Raw genomic sequence first — 21,692 nt, forward strand, 5'->3', positions numbered from 1 at the left:
CGCAGGCCATACAAAGTCGCTCGTTCTGGAGTGAAATGCGTCCAGAATGACCGTACATTCGGCGGGTGGAGCAAGAAAAATATATTTAAAATTACTATTGAAAAATCGTAATTTTTAGTATAAAACATTGCAATGCCGGACCGCAGAGCAGAAAAATATTCGAATTTATGCGATGCAACTTTTATTGCTCGCTTAATTTTTGTGAGAAATGTATTTTTCCGTGCGGGTACACAATAAGATACATCTTTCCACGTAAAATTGAATCCTGCCAATATTTGAATCTGATTATATCTAGATCCGATAACATTTTCCACCTGATGTCACAATCCGTTCTTTAGTTCTGTTCCAAATGATTAAATGTGTAATTTTCTGCTGCTTGACCGTAAATTGAGCTTGCACTTAAAACGTCGATACAAGAGCTACCCAAAACTTTCAACCGAATCAAATGTTACAACTGATTAAATCAGTTAATTAACTAAAATAAAAAAAGCACTCACTAGGGATCGGGATCATAAATAACTCAAATGCATAACGAACAGTATAACATGGTCCATGATACACAAACTAGCACACAATTCACATACCGCACAAGAACATATATCTCTGTTGTCCCTTTTTGAATGGTACTACCATTAGAATTAATGTTATTTCCACTGATGGAGTCAAACTCAACAGAAAACATCCCATCTAATGCCATCTACATCTACATTTAACTTTAATTGCTCCGATTGATCCATACAGGGCGTTGCGTGCTCTGGGTAATGACGCCGCTGAGAAGAGGGGAGACGCTAACCTAGAAGCTAGTGTATAGCAGCTGTAGCGATTGTCGGTGCTATCAATAGAATTTAATTTATTTAATATAATTGAGTTATTATAATTGTAGTTGATTTAGGTAGAGATATTTAATGGAGTTCTGTGTAAAAAGCTCGAGCTAATGCACTATGTACTGACATTTAGTCGAGTAATTGAACAGCTTTAAGTCAGAAGCATATGTGAACATTGCAAAGCCAACTTTTGACAGAGTAATTAAAAACTACATCTGGATTTTCGCTTAATATAGCAAGTTTGTTGACCCGAAATACCTTTACTTGTTGATCGTTATTGTTTTCTGCAGAAGCATTTTAACCGGGTGAGTATCTATGCGCCATAGATAGGATTTAACGAGGTGCATTAGCAAAAGTTTTTAAGGTGGGTGAAGCACTCTCAACGCGCAATAGTTGAGTTTTAAGACGTAAACGAGTTCGCTACTGGGAATGTAAGGTTTGGGTAGATAGAATTTTTAGTGGTTTCACTGGATTTTAGCTTACAATCAAAAGACTATGATGCATTGTGAGAGATTTATTTTCAATAGTATATATACTACTAGCTGTTACCCGCCCGCTTCGCTGGGCATTTTATAGAATTGTATTTTTAGATCTAAACTTGAAATTTAATTAGAGTATTGTTTTGACTTTCACAAATTTCAAATTTCATCGAATTAGCATATACCTTTTATCCATGTAATTATTCCAGCTAATATTTATTGTAATTTATAATGTGTAATCATTATAATGTTTGCGTGGCTTTTTTTCAAAAATGAATAATAATTGACATGAAGAAAAAAATTTGAAATGAGAATTTGGAGTCTATAGAAGCAATCGCTTGGAAATTAAAAATTTTTAATGTTAGCATCCACCTTCGCAAACCCCTGTGAGATGAGCTATCGTAAAATTTGCTCATAGACTTTTTCTACATCTCTTACAGAATATAGGAGCTATAGTTTAAAAACGGGAATTTTTCATTGTTAACGCCCCCGCAACCCTCCTTGTGGGTGGAATTTTGTAAAATCCGTTCTTAGCTGACCTCCACTCGGCGAAAGGAATATTCCTGCCAAATTTCAAGTCTCTAGGTCTTATAGTTCCAGAGAAATCGTGATCAGTGACTATATCTATAGAAAGTCTCCTATGTAGATATAGATTATGGGGCATTCCATCCCAAATCACCCAGGTTTGAGCCCAACCCTCTTCGATTTTGCTGAAAATTTTTTATCTTTTTCTACCCTATGAAAAAGGGTTTTCAGAATTTTTTCAGATTTTCTTAGCCACTCCAAAGAAAGTTATAAATTTTTCATAAAAACGGTTCTTTTTTTTTTCAAATAGCTGTAACTTTTTTAGAAATTGACCTTTTATACCGTTCTTTTTTTTTTTTTTTTTTTTTCAAAATGTTTATTTTTAAACGTAATTTCTAAAAAAAAAAAAAAATAAAAAAAATCCCAGATATCTCTATTTACGAGATATTTCAGTTTTTTTAATAAAATCGTCATTTTTTCGAAGTTTGACACCTCCGATTTTCAATTTTTTTGTCTCAAAAAAAACTTCAATCTATACTGAATTTAACCCCGCCATTCCGATTTTGTACCAGCTTTTCCTCCTAATTTTTTTTTTTTTCAATTAAAAAAAAAAGTTCAAATTTGGCTTATTTGTCGTAAATTTGCTCTGAAAATTTTTAGTTATAATTATTGAGGCCATTATATCTACTAATATATTACTATGCTAAAATATTTCTTTTTAGATATAGCTGTATAACTTCAAACGTAATTATATCAACAGATTCGGTAGAATCTGACGCCAAGTTCCGTTCTCAAGCCAGACTACCGAGTGTGTATATACCGTAAGCAGAATCGTTTTTTGAGGTTACAAGTTTTTTTTCAAATTTAATTTGATTTTTTTTTTATATGATATTTTATAATAGTAGTTCATGCTTTTTATTACGCGTATTACTTGATTATTATCAATTATCTTTATAATTTCTATTTAAAATTATTAAAAATAATCAGCACAAACTATAGCGACCCAGATTTTTAGATTTTAACTTTTTTCTTATGTAAAAAGCGGACGGCCAGAGACTAAATAATATAACGATGCATGCTAATCTTATAATAGATGGGAAACTACAGTGAAAAAAAGATATTTGACAGCTTGCAATTACACACGCCAGGCGGCGCAAGAATAACTTTTACATGAACTATAGCTTAAAGGGGATAGTTTGCCACCGGAAATGTATTAAATTAAAATTGTCAATTTTTATTATAATTACAAAAAAAAACTGAAATCCGAACAAAAACAGTTTCACTGTAAAAAAATCGTGCCAAGTCCACGTTCATAAGACTATTAAGAAAAAAAAATTTTATTTCTTTACAAAAAGATATCAAATAAACAAATAAAAAATCCAAGTAACCGATATGGTTGTATATGATTTTCGAAAATTAAAAAAAAATTTTTGTAAATTTAAAAATTAAAAGAAACAATTTTGGAACGTACTTGGTGTGCGTTATTGTGTACTTCAATTTTTTTTAAGTGTCCTAGTAGATACAATTTAGGAATTTCATAAAAAGTGAAATATTTCGTAACTACGCACACTAAATACGTTCCAAAATTGTTTCTTTTAATTTTTAAATTTACAAAAATTTTTTTTTAATTTTCGAAAATCATATACAACCATATCGGTTACTTGGATTTTTTATTTTTTTATTTGATATCTTTTTGTAAAGAAATAAAATTTTTTTTTCTTAATAGTCTTATGAACGTGGACTTGGCACGATTTTTTTACAGTGAAACTGTTTTTGTTCGGATACTTATATACTGTGATATATAAATTCGATCGACTTATTTTTTTCTGGAGATTTTATTAATGTCACTCATTGTTAAAAAATATCAATTATAAAAAAAAATTAATTTGATAGTGGTGATTAAATTTAGAGCAGATGATAATAATAAAAGTTGAGTAAGAAGCGAAAAAATTAAAAAAATTGTAACAATTTAAAAAAAATTCAAGTGCTATTGTTCATTTTTGTATGAGGAGATTATTATTCTTGACATATATGCCCCCGTTTCTAAATCGAGATTGAGCCACACCCATACTCATATAAAAGGAATTTCGCCTTAGGCGCTTTACTGGCAAGTTGAAGGTCACTATTATGGTTAAGGGTGAAATAAAAATAAGAAGATAGAAAAAAAGGGATGAAAAAGAAACTTAGAAAAATAAGTTAAGTAAAAGATAAAGAAAACAAAGAAACTCCTCGAACACTAAATAAAACAATGAATCCCTCTAAAATGAATACATTCTCGTTATTTTTACCTAGAACTTTAATTTTAACTTGATTTGTTTTATTTATTTTTTGTATTATCATCATTTTCGCTATCCACCAATTTTTACAAAATTCTAACTTTAGAATACTTATTGAGAAAATATTATAAAGATATTTTGGAGATTTTTATGTATTTAAAAAATTAAACAATAAATGTGATACTAAAATGAAACAAGAAAAAATCTATGATCTTTTTATGGATAAAAAAAATTTGCCGTAACACACTGCCTGCTTCGCAGTATAAGGCGTGCAATAAAGAAATAAATCTAGGAGATTTATATAATTGATCCGTATGTATAGAGAGGTGTATATGACAATAATAATAATAAATAACAATAAATATATAAGAGGAAAAATTGTTCAATAAAATCGGCCATTACTCATTTTTTCTCTGTCAAGACAAATAGAAATAAAGATTTCCGCTATGTTTACCGTAAAGGAACGGAATATATATGTACCACGTGTTGTAACACAGATTAAAAGTCAAATATATTCTGCAAGTGTCAGAATTATTAAATTAGTATAAATGATGGTATGAAACATAACGTCATAAAACGCAAGTAGGCAAATCAAGGCAACATGAATAGTTCTTTTTCTTTGTGATTATAGAATCAATTTGTCTAATGGAAAGGAATGGAAAGAAGAAAATAGACGATCATCTATATGTTGACCGAACAAACAATAAGTGTTTTATTGGCTCTCCAAATATGCCGAGTTCGATGATGGCAATCATGTATGATGTGCGATGAAATCGATAAAAAGTTTTTTTTTATGCTTATTTGGTTTTTATACTGTTAATCATCATATATTTTATTTTTCAAAGGTATTTTTTTTGTTACAGCTTGAGCTCTTTTAAGGGGTTATATCCACTTGTAATTTTGAAAAATCGAAATTTTTTTTTTGCATATTTTGAATGTATATATATTCGAGAATATTGTCTGTAAATTTCAAAGTAATTCGGTAAATAGTTTCGAAGTAATGAGTGTATTTGTAAAGACGTCTCCGAGCGTTTGAAAGTAGGCAGAACCGTAATTTTAAATAATAGCCAAAACTTTAAATGCGTTTTTCTCGAAACGATGTTTTCAAAGTCGGTGAGGAATATTTCTCCAAAACGGCTTGACCGATTGACTTGAAATTTTCACAGGATCTTCTTGGATACTTTTGTCAGGTAATGATCGAAGGAATAAAGTTTCTGATAAAAATTTCGATTTTTCAAGTCACTTTAAAGTGTAAATTTTCGTGCAAAAAAAGATTTTTTTTGTTGGGAAGCCGCCATTTTGTCTAAAATCAAAATTTTGACTATTTCTTCGATCATCACCTGTATTTATCAATCCTAAAAGTAATCCTTTTGGTTTTTTTTTATTTCAAATAATTTGGATCAGAGATATCTTCCTCACCACCAGACACCTTTTTGTGGAGGACCTTCAGGAGATCTTCTACAGGAACGACGGAACTCAATATTGTTATCAATAAAATATGAATTCTTAGAGTACGTTAAATTCGCTAAATGTTCCTATATTTTATGTATATATTCAATAAAAAGCTTCTCCAGAAAAAATGAACAAAAAAACACTTTTTTTCGAACTTACAAGTGGATATAACTCCTTCAGGCATCCGAAAATTTTCTTGAGCCAAGAATTTTGTTCTCCAGTCAAGAAATTTTTCTTTCTGAGTATCCATTTTTATTTGATTAATTAGCTTGATACTCGAAATTACACTTGCGCATAAAATGTAAGCAATGCAAATATTGTGTATTTTTAATAGACAGCACTACACTTTTTTTTGTAAAAAGTTTTTTTTTACTTACTCAAAAAAAATTTTATTTAATTTCTTATAAATTTTTTATCAACCGAGGAACACATAAGCTTCAAAATTTGTGATCAGAAAGATAATTGCAATATTCTTATGTGTAAATATTTATGCTTGAAATTAAATGTCACTAATAATTCTGGCTGTAGGTATAAAAATAATAATCTATTATCGCTTTGAAATCGTTAGTAGCCGAAAAAAATTTTTTGTTTTGTGAAAAATTGGAACTGCAAAATTTTGAAAAATTGATTACCATTTTTTTTTTGATTTCGTAAAAAATTTGATCTATAAGAAAGAGTTCACATTCTAAACGGAAAATTCAACTTGTGTTTAGAAAAAATATATATAAAAAAAAAAAAAAAAAAAAAAAAAAAAACAAGTTAAATTGTGTACTTTAATTCAAAAATGCAACATTACTGAAAAAACAAGAGGAAATTTTTAAGTTTTCATGTTTTAAAAGAGCCGAACTTGGAAGCGACTAAACCGATTGACTTTAACATCCAATCAGACTCAAGTTTCAATAAACCTTTTTAAATCCCACAAACTGGGTTTGGATCGATCGATTGGTTCTTAAGATATTTCGAGAATCGTGTGCACATTCTTCCGGTGCTACAGGCTTATTTCCATGTAGAAGAAAGCATTAAATAATCCCATAAAAATTCAAGTCCTCTCAAGAAGTTTCAAGACCATTTATCTATCTAAGAGATATTCTATCCAAGGAAATTCTGTTATATTTCTGCAAGCTTGTATCTTTTCGGCATTAAAAAATTCACGATCTAATAAAAAACGCGGGGTTTTTTTATCTCAAAAAATTTTATTCTGCGATGAAAATCACTTTACTTGATCATTGTTGAATTTTATGGGTACTTAGTGATTTTGTAATATTTTATTGCACATAAAAAGTTTCATTTTTTTCTCTTCTAACAATATGAAAAAAATGTAATTTTTATTGAAAATGATATTTTGCACGATTTTAATGTTAAGAGATAACAAAAAAGCGTAGTAATGCATGATAGGTAGTTGTATGGCTTTTATTATGATTATTACGATTCTTTTAAACATAATCTGCATAATAATCCAATACGTTGTGATATATCTTGTACTATATTTGATACAGCCTTTCCATATGTAAGGACTTATGAATATTTAAGCGTCTAAGTGTTAAAAAAAAACTCATTTCATATACAAAATTATGCATTCCCTGATGCCGCAGTCTGTTGAATTAGTATTACAAAATACATATTCTTTTTGCCATATTTAGCATTTCTTCTCCAATTGCGATTTATTTTAAAAAGATTTTTGACCGTGGTTGAGAGAAAATTGAATTATAAATTTTATAGAACAAGTATTTTTCATAAAATTAACTATTATTCAAATTTATTGCTTTTTTTAATCAATGTTTTTTATTTGAAAGAATAATTTAAATAAAAGAATTTTAATTGGAATGTTTGAGAAGTAATTCCTCCTAAGAACAACAGTAATCTCACAGTTTGTTCCTATTTTGAAAAAAGATAAATACAATTGAATCGTTTATTTAAGAAACCCCATATGTCATGTTTGTTTCGAAATCGGGTTTATTGCATTTTGCGGTTCTTTGAATTGCCCATCACATATACCAACACTAAAAAATATTAAATTCGTGTTCAAGACCTAACCAATCGGTCAATACAAATCTCGTTTACTGAGGAAACCCCATAAGTTTGTGACTTATGGAGTTTTTCGAATAAACATTTAATTCAAAAATAAAGAAAATTTTCATTGGTATTATTCGTTGAATGGGTTAAAATTAAAAATATATTACTTTTGTAAAATAACATGATTTAATAGCAAAAAAAAATTACTGAATATTTTCATTTTTTTGTGTCTCTGACTATTCCTAACCCCTTAAGTCAATCAACACAATACTAATAGATACGGGAGAACGGGGTCAATTGAACCAAAACAACTTTAGTAATTTTTTACTATTCGAATTAAAACTAAATAATAATTTTTTTTTCTTGGAATGGTCGTTTATTATGTCTACTATCATTATCAATACATAAATTAATCAATAAACAACGTGAATTTTTAAAAATCATTAATTTATCCAAACGCGTCGAATGGTTCAATTGACCCCCGCTCGGGGGCAATTGAACCATTGCTTGGGGTCAATTGAACCAATAATATTTAAAACTAAAACCCGAACTTTTAATAAATAATATATTAATTGTTACTTGCTAATATTAATGTTGCACCGTTTTAATGCACAGATATTATATTAAATAAATTAAAAATTAATTTAAAAATAATTTTCATTATAAATTCAGTTCATCAAATTGTTAGGTTATTTCCCTGAGTTTTTTCACGTAGAGTCAAGATGCGCGCGCATGTCCCATGCTTCTCCGTATGGTTCAATCTTCCCCGGGACTGCTGGTTCAATTGACCCCATATAATTTTATAACAATTAATAGTAAATAATAAATAAATAAACTATCATATCACTATAAACAAAGTTGAGGATTATAAAGTATAAGTATATACAACGACTACAATTCAAACTTTATCAATTAATTCAAAAACTGAAATATTATTAAACAATTTGTCACCAGCCGAAAAAAAAATTTACACACTGATAGAAAATTTATGTTAACTCAAGAGATATTTTTTTGATCTAAGAATTTATTTTGGAAGATAAATGATTATTTTGCTTTAAGAATTTCTTGTCTTGATTTAGATTTTCTTGGCTTAAGAGCTATATTATCTTCAATCGATACATTTAGTTTTTCAACCAAAATAACATTATCCTTTAAAAAACTTAAAATAATTCATCAAAGTATATTTCAAAAACTAAATAGTCTTTAATTGTTATACCGAAAAAAATTATTTCTTGGAAATAAGTAAATTAATGAATCAAACAAAAGCCATTCTTAACACAAGTCGGTAACATCTTGAATCAATATTATCGCTTATCTTGAACCAAGAGACAAAAATTCTTGAAAGAAACATATCTATATCTAGTTTTAAGAGTTCAAATTTTGAAGAAGCAAAGTTTCTCGAATCAAGATTGTTTTTCTATCAGTGCATACATAAAAATAAAAAAATCTCAATTTTTCAAAATTTATCAATCGCAATGATTTCAAATTTTGATCATATCCGAGTTTAACATATTATAATCGAATTCTAAGAGCATGAAGCGTTTTTTCAATTTTTTCGATTTTTTAATTCGAATAGTTCAATTGCCCCGTGATTCCCTTCTCCTCTACGTGTTAATGTTTTCGGAAAGTGAAAAATAAAATAATTTTTTTTAAAATTACTTACCAGAATGATCCCTTGACACAAACTTTGTGTCATTTTAACACAGGCCGTATTCAACATAAATACACAATATTTTTTCGGTATAAGGTACTCGCGGGTAATAAGGCCTAAGTGATAGAAATGTTATTTAAAATAACCGCTTCCGCTAAAGACTTCTCTAGTAAAAGCGTCTAGCATAGAAATGTCGCTACAAGTTTATAGAGTCCCGATACAACGTTCCTTGTCTTCTATATTTCATCATCCGTCATATGCTAAAGTAGCGCAGAAGAATTCCTAAAAAACGATTTGAGTAAATGGTAAATATTTTTTACAATTTTATATTTAATAATTTAAAATCATTGTTCTAATTTTTATCAACATCTTAAAAAGTATTATTGCTCAATTTAAGTGATGATTGATCTCTAATACCAATTTTATCAAGTATAGTATAACTATTTCCAGTATGTATAACCCTTAGGCCTTATTACCCTACCGTAGTAAAATAAGGCCTATTCGCAAGGTTTTTGAAAAAATTGAATTTTGTGTTTGTTTATGGTGAAAATTACCATTACTCCATTATATTTTATGGCTAATGTATTAATTTAAAAATTAATGATACATTGGAATAATTAAATGCAATATTTTTGATTTTTTTCAAAATCTTCCTTAGCTAGGCCTTATTACCCGCCGGTACCTTACTTCGGAATATTTTTAATACTTCTAAATTCCTTATATAATGGAGAATGAACATTATCAATCATGTTGAATTATTTTTTTTAACCAAGGAGAGTTTTGTTGCTATTGTGGTAGTTTGTATTTATCATTTCAGCGTTCAATGGACTTACTCGGTCAACTGATTTTCTTAATATCTGTTATAGTATTATACTGGTATCGAGAACAAGAACACAGTGTCTATCTCAAAACAATCAATATTATCAAACACTTTCTTATTACCTTCTATTTTCTCACTTTTCGGGACAATCAAACACCAACTATAATACGATCACCATAAATAACAATTTGTACGATCCATTGATTTGCTGGAATTATAAACAATCTGACTTAAATTTAGTACCGAGCAAAATAAGTAGCTTCGTAAAGAAAATAAAATATTTATTGAAAATAACAATAATGCGTTTTTATTTCCTCTAAGGAAGTGTAATAAATTTTTATTGCCATTAAAATAAAATTATTTGCCAAATGAATTGAAAAAAAAAAGTAAATAAATAATAATGATCCTCGATTTTAATTAGAATTTTAAATAGAATTCATGTATAATTCATATGAAAAACGCTATTTGCTTCCAAAAAAAAGGGAAAATTTGTTTTTGTAGCAAACAAAAGCTTTTCGGTAAATATTGGAACATATTCTCTTTTCAAATTATTCATTGCTATTATTATTATTTCTCTAGTGGTTCAAATAAAAACTATTTTCGAATTTCCAATTAGACCAATTGTAATTTATTTGTAATTCTGTTTCATTTTCTGCAAGTTTTTTTTTTTTAAATTATCTTGATAATAGGATAAAATTACATGCTGCGAATTCAATAGTAGCGATTGGCATTAATCGCTAATGATAATAAGCTTCATTGATGGGTAACTACTTCAATCAATAATTAGCAGTAGTTAAGAACTTACAGTGCCAAATCAGAAAACAATTTGACAATTTGTAATTTACGGTATAAAATTGTTATATTTTTTTCAGACTAATTTTCGAGTCATCATCAATTAAAAAAATATCTATAGTAAACAATAATTTAAGAAACTAAAAACATATGGATAAAGAAAATAAAAAATCACACGGAAAAAAGAAAACTCGAAAAATTACAATATATAATGCAACGTGGCGCTTCACGATCAAAACTGGAAAAATTACAGTACCAAATGTAATTATTACAGATCCCGTGTAAAAAAAAATTGTCCTAAAAGAGTCATAAGCTTAGGATCTTAAATGTGACACAATTTAGGACATTTTTATGACAAATTTATGACACCAAACCGAAATGAAATTTCGATTTTAGCAAAATATTGTCGCAATTACTCAGAGAAAAAATATTGTAAAAAGTACTTTTATGACAATTTTAGGATACTTTTATGGAAAATGTAAAAATAATATTATGACAATTTTAGGACACTTTTATGATAATTTTAAAATACTTTTATGAAAATTTTAGGACATTTTTAAGTCAATTTTATGACACATGACAATTTTAGGATACTTTTATGACAGTTTTATGACTACTTGAGGATACTTTTATGACAATTTATCATAAATACTTGATACAATAAATTTTTTTATTTGATCAAGATTTTTAGATACTTTAGGGAAGCAGCGCCACCTACTTCAACTGAAAAAAATTTTTTTCACCTTAAGAAAATTTTTCTCTTGAATATTTGCAACCCATTTTATATTATTTTAGCGTGCAATTATACATATTGAATGGAAAAAAATGATTCAGTATTATTTGATCTTCCCATTTAACATGTTAATCAATAAAAATCACTTGGCAAATGATCAACTTAATGGCGTTAATTATGTGCAATTGTTACAATTGTTATAATAATAATAATAATAATAATAATAACAATTTTTTTTCTTTTTATTTTTATCAATTACTTTTATTTTTTTTGGGTTGCAATTGCTAACAAATCGATGGTCTACTCATTTAGCAATTTATCTATTAAATTACTGTACTATTTAAAAATCATCGTGTTAAACAATACAAATTTTTTATATACTAAATACTGTAGCTATAACCCCTGTTAATGGCATAAGCTGTTGGGTTTGCTTCAATAAATAAATAAAAAATATTGATGAAAATTTACTTCTATCAAGATATTAAATGTTTTGGAGCAAGAAAGAAATTTTCTCAAGACAAGAAAATTTACTTCTATCAAGAACTAAATTTTTTGGAGCAAGAGGCTGAATTTTCTTAAAACAAGAAGATTTTCTTGGCTTAAATAAATTTTTTTGGATCAAGAAAGGAATTTCTTAAAGCAAGAGAATTAATTTTGTTGGAATAAGTAAAATTTCTTTTCAAAAAAAAATTTTTTTTCGCTCAAAAAAATAATTAGGAAGAAAAATATTTTCTTGGCTCAAATTGAAAAAAAAAATGGCTCAATTCAAAAAAAAAAATTAACTTAAACCAAATAAATAATTTTGGAGAATTTCTTCTTGATTTGAGTAGAAAAATTCTTAAACTAAAAAATATTTCTTGGTTTAAGTAAATTTTACTTGATCCAATAATTCATTTTTTTTGTGTACAAACAAAAAAATTAAAATTGTTTAGAAGAATTCTAATTTTATCATTCTTAATTTATTGAATCAATATCCTTAAACAGAGAAAATACAATAAATATTTTTGTACGCCTCTAGAGTAAATGCTACGTAAATATTTCGTTAATTAAAATTTAAAACATTTTTCACATTTTTCTTGAATAATTTTTAAAACTTTTATTATTTACTAAAATAGTTTTTTTTTTTTTTTTTTTTTCGTAATAAAATCTCTTAATTTTTGTGTTACAATGACCGTAAATTGTATACCAAATTATTGTTTTTTTTTTTTTTTTTAGATTCTATTTATTAGTAATAAAATTTTTTTGACACAAAAACGACCGAAATTGAAGTGGGTAACCAATTTTAAAAAATTGTGCTAGTTATGTAAAAAACTCTACCACATTTACAAACCCACGAACTTGCGTTAAACCTAGAGAGCGTGAGTAATATCTAGATTGAATCACATACGCGCAATTTGAATAATTTGAATAGTTCAAACATAAATCGAATAATACAAATACAAATTTGAATAATTCTGATAAATGACAAATAGTCGAACCACCGAACAAATATCTCATTTTCTAAAATAAAAACAAAAAAAAATTCATTTGTCAGAGCGTCATTGTTTGAAATTTTAACTTATTGTCTCGTGTAACAAATGATCCGTTTGTTTCTCGAGTTTCACCTTAATCTAAAAATACGTAATTCATAGAGTGCTCATTGTATATTGTTGTGAAGTGTATCTCTCACAAAATAGATATTAAATTATCTAGAATTGCATAAGCTATTTTTTTAACCTTAATTACTTATATAAATTAGACATAAGACGGAATAATTGATGTAGATTATAATTTAAACTCACAGTAAATTAACCACAATTTAAAATTCATGATTATTTTCAATTGAGACTAGACTATATTAAGAGCAAAGCATGCTTCCAATAACAGTATCTTGTTAGTTTTATACTAATTCGGTGTTATGACAATTACCAGATCTACTTTGCCCGCATTACGCTTGTTATTGCAATGATTTAATATTTTCTGCAAGTTAACCACAATACGCGTTGATTTGCTCTAATTAAAATATGAGAGTTTAAAGAAGTTTATACAAATACTTTTTAATCCTTTCTATATTTTAATTTTTATCTCTTTATGCAAACCTTAAAAATAAAAAAAAATTAATAATAATAACTAGCCTTGCAGTTACTATATGACTGCCGTGACTTGTGAAATATAAATAAATAAAATTTTGCTTTATTAAATAATGACTTTTGTTAAATTGCACTGTACTTTTTCAACTATTGACATTTTTAAAGAAATAAGCTCATCCCGATGTCACACTCGTCAAGAGCTTTCATTAGAGTACCCACATGCATTTTTGATATATTTTTCATACGTATATATATATATATATAATATATATAATATATATAAATATATGAAATATATGAAAAATTGATGTGGGTACTCAAATGAAAGGTCTTGATGAGTGAAACACCGGGATGAGCTTATATTTTTAAAAAAGACAATAGTTCTCAAAATACAAGGTCATTTCTTAATTATTAACATTTTTAAAGATATAAGCTCATCCCGATGTTACACTCATCAAGAGCTTTCATTTAAGTACCCACATCAATTTTTCATATATTTATATATTTTTTATATATGTATATATATATGTATATATGAAAAATATATCAAAAATGCATGTGGGTACTCTAATGAAAGGTCTCGATGAGTGTAACATCGGGATGAGCTTATATCTTAAAAAATGTCAATAGTTGACAAGATACAAGGTCATTTCTTTATTAAGTATCTAGAGACAAAGCATTTTCGAATGCAGCCTAAATAATTATCATCATAAACTGACTAATGGTGAGAATGATATGAAACTATGAAAAGGCACAACTCCAGATCAAGACTTTTCCAACGATACCAAATTCAACCGTAAAAATCCATTTTATCACGTAAATACACTGGCCACAAAATTTTGCTCATTCTCTTAATAATGTAGATAATAATAAATATATTGTTGAAATTTTATATATGACCCATATTCAAAATTAGTGACTTAATACTTCCTAAAACTGAAATTTAACTCACTACAAAAGAAAAAAAAAGTTTAGCTATAAAAATACACCTTCACTGTTAAAAAGAGCAAAGAATATTTTTAATTTTCTCAGCAAAATCTTAAAATGTAGGAGAATTCGTTTAGAACTTGTAAATTACTATTATAAACCTCGTAGTTAAATTTGAATTGATGTGCCGTAAGTGACACGCTTTTTACCAGGCGCTATTTAAGTTGATCCTACACGGAGTTTAAATCCTTGAAACTTTACGTTTTATTCATTTCTACCATGTTTTTTTTACTTATCAACCAAGCTTCAAAAGTTTATAATTTGTAGAATAAATTTACTCTTTTAGATGTTTCACTCGATTAAATTTTAAGTATTTTTTAGTTTAAATAAAAAAAATCTTAAAATAATTTTTGTTTTTAGTTTACAAAAAATTAAATTATTCGAAAAAAAAAAAAAGTATCACAATCAAATTTTTGTTTTTTAAAATTTGTTTAAAATTTTTTCAAAATATTAAATTTTTTTGTATCTTTGTAAAAAAAAAGGAATTGAATTTTAAAGCATAACTTTTTTGAGTTACAATATTTGCAAAAGAAAATTTTATTTTAATTCATAAAATTTTATTTTAACAATTCCAAAAATATAAAAATTTGAAAATTTACTAAATTGTATTTTCATTGCAAAAATATTTTCCATCAATTATTACTTAACAATTTAATAATTTCATTATTATTTTATCAATCAATAATCCAGACAGTTATTAATTAATTTAATTGAATTAGTTGTCCGCTGATAGATTAATTTTTCACTAACAAGACAATAATTTATAACGTGTCGCTTTAGTCGAATTAGTGTAATTCAAAAAACAATATTATTAATTTTTAATTATCAGATTAAAATAAAAATAATGATAATTTAAAAACTTACATTTGGAGAGTAATTTTGCTGATAGATGAAAAAATTTTATGAGGAAAATAAACACAACTTATAATATATTTTATGACGAATATGACCAAAATCGTTTTTAAATGATTGTACAATATCGCATCGACTTTGTTAAAGCTCGTATCAGGAGCTACTGACAACAAAACCAAACCCGCGTCTCCACTCGAACGCATGCGCTTCAAGGGCTTATCTGTAGGTGTAATATTATATCTTACATTACATTTTCATCCCTCCTTATATGCTGGATTAGGATAAGGCGATATGTGGACGTGGAAATGGACAAACAAACATAAAGATTGACAAGAAATAAGAGAGTGAACAAATATCGCTATATTGTTATGGATAATTTTCGTCATGGTAGTCATAATAAATTATTTTTATTATAATTTTTCTTTTATTTAACATACTTATTTTTTATCGATTTAATATTTAGTGAAAAGTAAAGATAGTAGATTAGTCGATTTTATAGAAATCTGACTATTGCGTTGGTCCTTATCGGAACTTTTGAAAAATCTTGCTATATTTCGACTCAGCTCGTCAAGCAGATTCAGAAAATGCATACACAGAAAAAAAATTAGGAAAGCGGTTGATCCTGAAGGCCGACCCTGCAACTTGCCGCAACTTTCGTAATTAAGCGCTAAAAATTGCGCTTATTACGTTTTTGAACTCGAAGAGCTCAAAAATATAATTTTCATGTAGTTTTGAGCTCTCCAAGCTCAAAAGTCTGATAGAAGTTCCCGTGTAAAAAAAAAATTGTCCCAAAAATGTCCTAAAATTGTCTAAAAAATTTTCATCCAATAATCTTACGATAAATCTATAACCGTGCAAAAATAAATTGTCTTTCTTAAAATCATTTTAAAAAAGGTCAGAATTGTCTTAAAAATATTTTTAAAAAGTTCTAAAAATATTTTTGAAATGTCCCAAAAATGTCCTAAAATTGTTCTTAAATTGTCCCAAAAATGGCCAATAAATGTTTTATCCATCAATTCCTAGACAAATTTACAGCTGTGCAAAAATAAATTTTTTTTTCTTAAATCATTTAATAAACGTTTAAAATTGTAGTAAAATTGAAGAATTATTCTGAAAATTTTCAAAAAAATATGTCATCTATCCTTAAAATCTGGAAAGTTAGAAATTTAAAGTGTTCGTTCAAGTGTTAAATGGATCATCACAAATTTAAAAATTTATTGGAAGCATAAAATCACTTCGAAAAAATTTTGGACTTTTAGGACTCCTAAACTCAAGTAATAACGCATTAGTTCTGTATCAACTAAACCGCGGACAATTCAACCACATTTCAACTGAATGACAGTTCAATCGACGACATTTGAACTGAACGACAATTAAACCACTAGACAAATCAACCATTGCATTATAAACCATCGCTTTGTCAAATTTATTTTTATTTTATTTATTTATTTATTTCCCAAAAATACATATCTATTTAGAAGAAGAGAAATTAACTTTTTGAAAATTTTCAACAATTTTATTTTTTAGCTCAAGAAATCAAAGTTCGAAAAAATGTGTTTTTTTGTTCATTTTTCCTGGAGACGCTTTTTATTGAATATATACATAAAATATATGAACATTTAGCGAATTCAACGTATTCTAAGAATTCATATTTTATTAATAAAAATATTGGGTTCCGTCGTTCCTGTAGAAAATCTCTTAAAGGTCCTCTACAAAAAGGTGTCTGGCGGTGAGGAAGATATCTCTGATCCAAATTATTTGAAATAAAAAAAACCAAAAGGATTACTTTTAGGATAGATAAATACAGGTAATGATCGAAGAAATAGTCAAAATTTTGATTTAAGACAAAACGGCGACTTCCCAACAAAAAAAATCTTTTTTTGCACGAAAATTTACACTTTAAAGTGACTTAAAAAATCGAAAATTTTATCAGAAACTTTATTCCTTCGATCATTACCTGACAAAAGTATCTAAGAAGATCCTGTGAAAATTTCAAGTCAATCGGTCAAGCCGTTTCGGAGAAATATTCACCGACTTTGAAAACATCGTTTCGAGAAAAGCGCATTTAAAGTTTTGGCTATTATTTAAAGTTACGGTTCAGCCTACCCGGGTCGAAAAAAAATCTTAATTATGACTTAAAATTTAAGTCAAAATCCTTCAAATTTCAACTAAGTTAATTTTTTTAGTCAGTATAAAATTTCCATAACAGTTGACTTAGATTTGACTTTTTGTAGCTTAGTTAGGATCGATTTAAGACAAAAAAAGCCACATTTAAGTCAAAATTACGTCGATTTAAATGCATTTTAATTAGATTTAAGTTAAAAAAAGTTTCATTTAAGTCAAAATTAATTCAATTGAAATATATCTTATTCAGATTCAAGACAACAAAAGTTACATTAAAGTCAGAATAAAACAAAATTAAACAGTTACAATGCAAATTTAAAAAATACTTATAATTAGTAACATATAATTAATGATGGGAATAATTATTAACCACAGCTATAATAATAATAATAATAATAATAATATTAGTAATTAAAAAAATAATTATTATAAATATTCAAAAGTTGAAAAAATGTTGGAAGCATTAGATGATTCATCTTGATTCTGATATGAGTGCGGATGCTGGTTCGGCGTATTATCAGAATAATTTTGCCAGTACACATTTCCTCGTGCAGCTGGCCAATTAACTGGAGGTAAGTCATTTGGTGATTGAGTACAGTAAACTGGAATCGTATTAACACTGGATGATATTGGAGAGTAATTTAGAGCAGCAGTTCCAAGTGGTTGAGAAAAATAACTCTGATGTTCAATTCTGGCTGGTACTGAAGAGTAGCTCAAAGTCGTAGTTGAAGGTGGCTGAGGACGGTATCCTGGATTTTCACTACTGGGTGGCTGTGTAAAATAGGTCGAAGTCGTAGTTGGAGGTGGCTGAGGACGGTAACCTGGAGATTCAATTCTCGATGGCGATGGAGAGTTAACCTGATGATCATGTAACGGCGACTGTGTAGAATAATCTGACGACTTAGATGCAGGTGATTGAGCAAAGAAATCTTTAGCTCCAGGTAGCTCCGAAGAAATAGTTTCATCAAATGGAGTTGAAGTGTGATTTGGCTGGAAGAATTCCAATTTCTTGGGTCGTTTAGATAATTTATTAGAATTATTCGATGTAGTCATTGATCGTTTTGTAGAAGATCTCGAAGTTGAAGGACTCGCTCCTTTATATTTTAACTTCCGGTTACAGCAAACGTTATTTATATGTTTGGAAAACATTTTTGATGTGATAGGAATGGCAAACTTTATTTTAATTAAATCTAAAATTATAAATTTATTAATATGAAATCATCATAATCTTACGTCATAAATTTAATTTTACGATATCTACCTTTAATCGCGTCGCTTAGACGCCAATAGACTCCAAGAGATCCTTTACAACCTTTAGCTGAATAAAATTGTAGATTATTTCCATATAATTCGACTAAGATCTCCGTAATAATTTTTTTCCAATCTTTTTTTTCTCCGTGGCGGCGCAGAATAGATTCAAATCATTCTTTACGTATATAACAATTTGAGCCTTCGAAAATTTCGACCTGTAAATAATGGAAGAAATGCGTTGGTACACTGATAGAAGGATTTGTTTATAGTTCAAAATATTTGTTAATATTTAACAAATCATTCATTAGAGACCACTTGTTAGTCCTTAATAAATATTTCTTAGTATTTATAAAGATTTATTAATATTTAATAAAGGAATATCAGATTTATTAAATACAAATAAATCATTTTAAATACTAAGAAATATTTGTTTAATACTAAAAAGTAGTCTCTAATAAATTATTTGTTAACTATTAACAAATATTTTTTTAAACAAATGAATCTTTCTATCAGTGTATTAAAAGTAATTACTGGAAAAAATATTAAATAGTTAAGGTCAATATTACCTTATTTGGACTAGCTGTATTAATGCACTTAATGACCTGTAAATATCATTGATAAATTATTAAACATAGTTATGTAATAACGATCTATAAATCGATAGCAAAATATTTTCAAATTACTTACAAATGACTTTTATTCATACCTGATTTGTCTGAAGTTCATTTGTTGATGTATTTTGTCTTTGGTGAATACCTTCAAAATAGCACATTATACGTCTCATACCATCCATGAATTCATGAGACACTAAAATTAAAAAAAAAAAATATTTGCTTGCAATAATTTAATATAAAATTGTAATTTTATAAAATTATCTATAAACATAATCATTACGGTAACATTAATAACTATGATTATAATAATAATAAAGCAAGAAACTATAATAGTAAAAAAAATTCAATTATTAATATCAAAATAAATAAACTATAGCAATTAAGCTTTAAGCAATTAAACTTTGTTTTTCTACAAAAATTATTGTTTTTCAACAAAAATTATTTCTTTTTCATCAAAAATTTTTTTTTCATCAAAAATCGTTTTTTGATTAACAAAAATGATTTTTTTCCAACAAAAATTATATTGTTTTTAATAAAATATTTTAAGCTTCAATAGATTTACTGAAAGTTTACATACATATAGGTGGACTTTCCAATTCATTAGCAATTGTATCGTTTTCTTTATCTTCCTTATCATCTTCACTACTTGATTCCCCATCAGATGATCTGGTACAATTTTGGAGAGGATCAACCGCATCTGAAGTTAATTCAGATGGACTTTGAGTTTTTAAGCTATTAAAAATCGAAGCTTTTTTTAGAAGGGATTCACTACGGTTTTGTTTTTGGCTAACTGCACTCGTTTTTTTTGTTTTTTTATTTTGTAATTCCTTTTTTTTGTCCAATACATCTTTAGTGTATGATTTTTGTATTTTTGGATCAATAATACAACCGACATCATCAACTGCTAATTTTTCTAAATCAGATCTCTTACCTTTTATTAAAAAGAATATTTTTGTTTAATTAATCACCTGTTTTTATACATAAAAATAATTTCAATAATACTTACAACCCATTTTCAAAACTCTCGCTGAATGCTTCATAGTTACATTAGTTGTTTTATCCGTCCATTCGAGTGAGGTTAGAGAGCTCCTTCGTGTCGATCACGCGCAGGAATTTTCGAGATAGCTATTACATCAGACTTTTTGTCCAAAATCCAATATATCAGAGCAAATCTCATGATTTAAATCTTTATCAAATGTATCAAATGAAAATAAAATTAAATGAAGAGTTGTAGAGAACAAAATCGACGCTTAGTATATTGTAGATGTTATGCGTAGTATATTGTAGACGTTATACGCACAATGTCGACACAATTATGATGCTCTTACACTATTGGTCATCTGAGAGAGCAATGCTCAATGCTATTGGTCAATTTTTAATAAGACCGCATGATTGGGTACCATCTTCTTTACCGATTGCAGACATAAGAAAACTCAGCTTAATATATTCACTAGCTTATCGACTATTTATGTCAGCTTTATAAACACAACTTTATAAAGTTTACAACTTTAAAAAAAAAAAAAACATTTTAACTAATACAACTTATTACTAATTTAAATAAAAGAATTCGATAAAAAAATTTGTTATTATTAATAAATAAAATATAAAATGTTATATCATAGTATTGGAGATTTATCTCCAGATTTTGGAGCGCTTGAGATTAGATAACCTAAAACAAAGATAGAGTGCAGCCTTGGTGAATGAAATAATTTTATTATTTTTTTCTAAAAAACAACAATTTTGGTAAGTACGGCCTGTTATAATCTTAATTTTTATTAATAATATTTATAATGCTATTATTGATAAAATGAAAATGAGAAATTTTTCAGACACTTGTTTTGTCAACAATAGTCAATGACACAAATAGCAATATTATAAATTTTCAATATGAGAAAACAACTTAGAGAACAAAGTCAAGGAGCAAGATATAAGTACATGAAATCTGTCGAAAAGAGTGATGAAAATAAGCACGAAAAACTGTAAGTTATTTTATTTATTAATTGCATGTCATTTTCGTAGGTGTAAAAAAAAACAAACATTTGGAGTCCTATTGGCATGTTGTTTGACATAATTTTTTCCTTAAATTTTTAGTTACGAGTTGGAACAAACCAAAACTGCTGGAGACTTTCTGCAGATCACAAATCCTGAATTAGATAATGATACATCAAATATAAATAATTCGTCAGACCGTCCGAATCCATCGAATTCCAGCGAGAGTTCATCATCAGAA

At 27.4% G+C, this 21,692-nt stretch overlaps 2 protein-coding genes and 1 long non-coding RNA gene across 5 annotated transcripts in view; 1 reads left to right on the forward strand and 2 right to left on the reverse strand.

Annotated features, from left to right (window-relative positions):
* LOC141538411 (protein qui-1) overlaps positions 1 to 16,088 on the reverse strand; it is a 65,111-nt gene extending 49,023 nt beyond the window's left edge. The window contains exon 1 of one of the 2 annotated variants that reach the window (XM_074259844.1): positions 15,486 to 16,088. The gene's annotated coding sequence lies outside the window, so the exon portion shown is untranslated. Of the gene's footprint in view, positions 1 to 9,232; positions 9,534 to 15,485 lie in introns of those variants that run through there. The other variant, XM_074259846.1, reaches the window with a different exon arrangement.
* On the forward strand, positions 2,606 to 10,192 carry LOC141538415 (uncharacterized). Its single transcript, XR_012481046.1, has 3 exons — positions 2,606 to 4,658; positions 4,736 to 5,857; positions 10,087 to 10,192. It is a non-coding gene; the product is annotated as an uncharacterized LOC141538415 (long non-coding RNA).
* A 1,765-nt stretch (positions 16,089 to 17,853) lies between the features above and the next one.
* On the reverse strand, positions 17,854 to 21,210 carry LOC141538413 (uncharacterized). 2 transcript variants are annotated; one of them, XM_074259850.1, is made up of 5 exons: positions 20,469 to 21,210; positions 20,040 to 20,393; positions 19,555 to 19,655; positions 19,415 to 19,450; positions 18,865 to 19,063 (listed from the first exon to the last, which is right to left on the reverse strand). In XM_074259850.1, exons 1-5 carry the CDS (start codon positions 20,500 to 20,502, stop codon positions 19,019 to 19,021), a joined length of 570 nt encoding a protein of 189 aa, XP_074115951.1. In that variant the 5' UTR covers positions 20,503 to 21,210; the 3' UTR covers positions 18,865 to 19,018. The 2 variants fall into 2 exon arrangements, with proteins under 2 accessions (XP_074115950.1, XP_074115951.1); XM_074259849.1 differs by lacking the exons at positions 19,555 to 19,655; positions 20,040 to 20,393; positions 20,469 to 21,210 and adding an exon at positions 17,854 to 18,787 and having other exon boundaries at positions 18,859 to 19,063; positions 19,415 to 19,546.
* Between the last annotated feature and the right edge of the window lie 482 nt (positions 21,211 to 21,692).

The sequence above is a fragment of the Cotesia typhae genome, unplaced genomic scaffold (assembly GCF_013202065.1).
Source record: "Cotesia typhae breed Kobodo isofemale line unplaced genomic scaffold, CoteBio_Ctyphae contig_20, whole genome shotgun sequence".
NCBI classification, from domain to species: domain Eukaryota; kingdom Metazoa; phylum Arthropoda; class Insecta; order Hymenoptera; family Braconidae; genus Cotesia; species Cotesia typhae.

Excerpts from the sequence above, each read along its gene's own strand:
- LOC141538413 (XM_074259849.1), bottom strand. The coding sequence starts at position 18,746 with ATGTTTTCCAAACATATAAATAACGTTTGCTGTAACCGGAAGTTAAAA.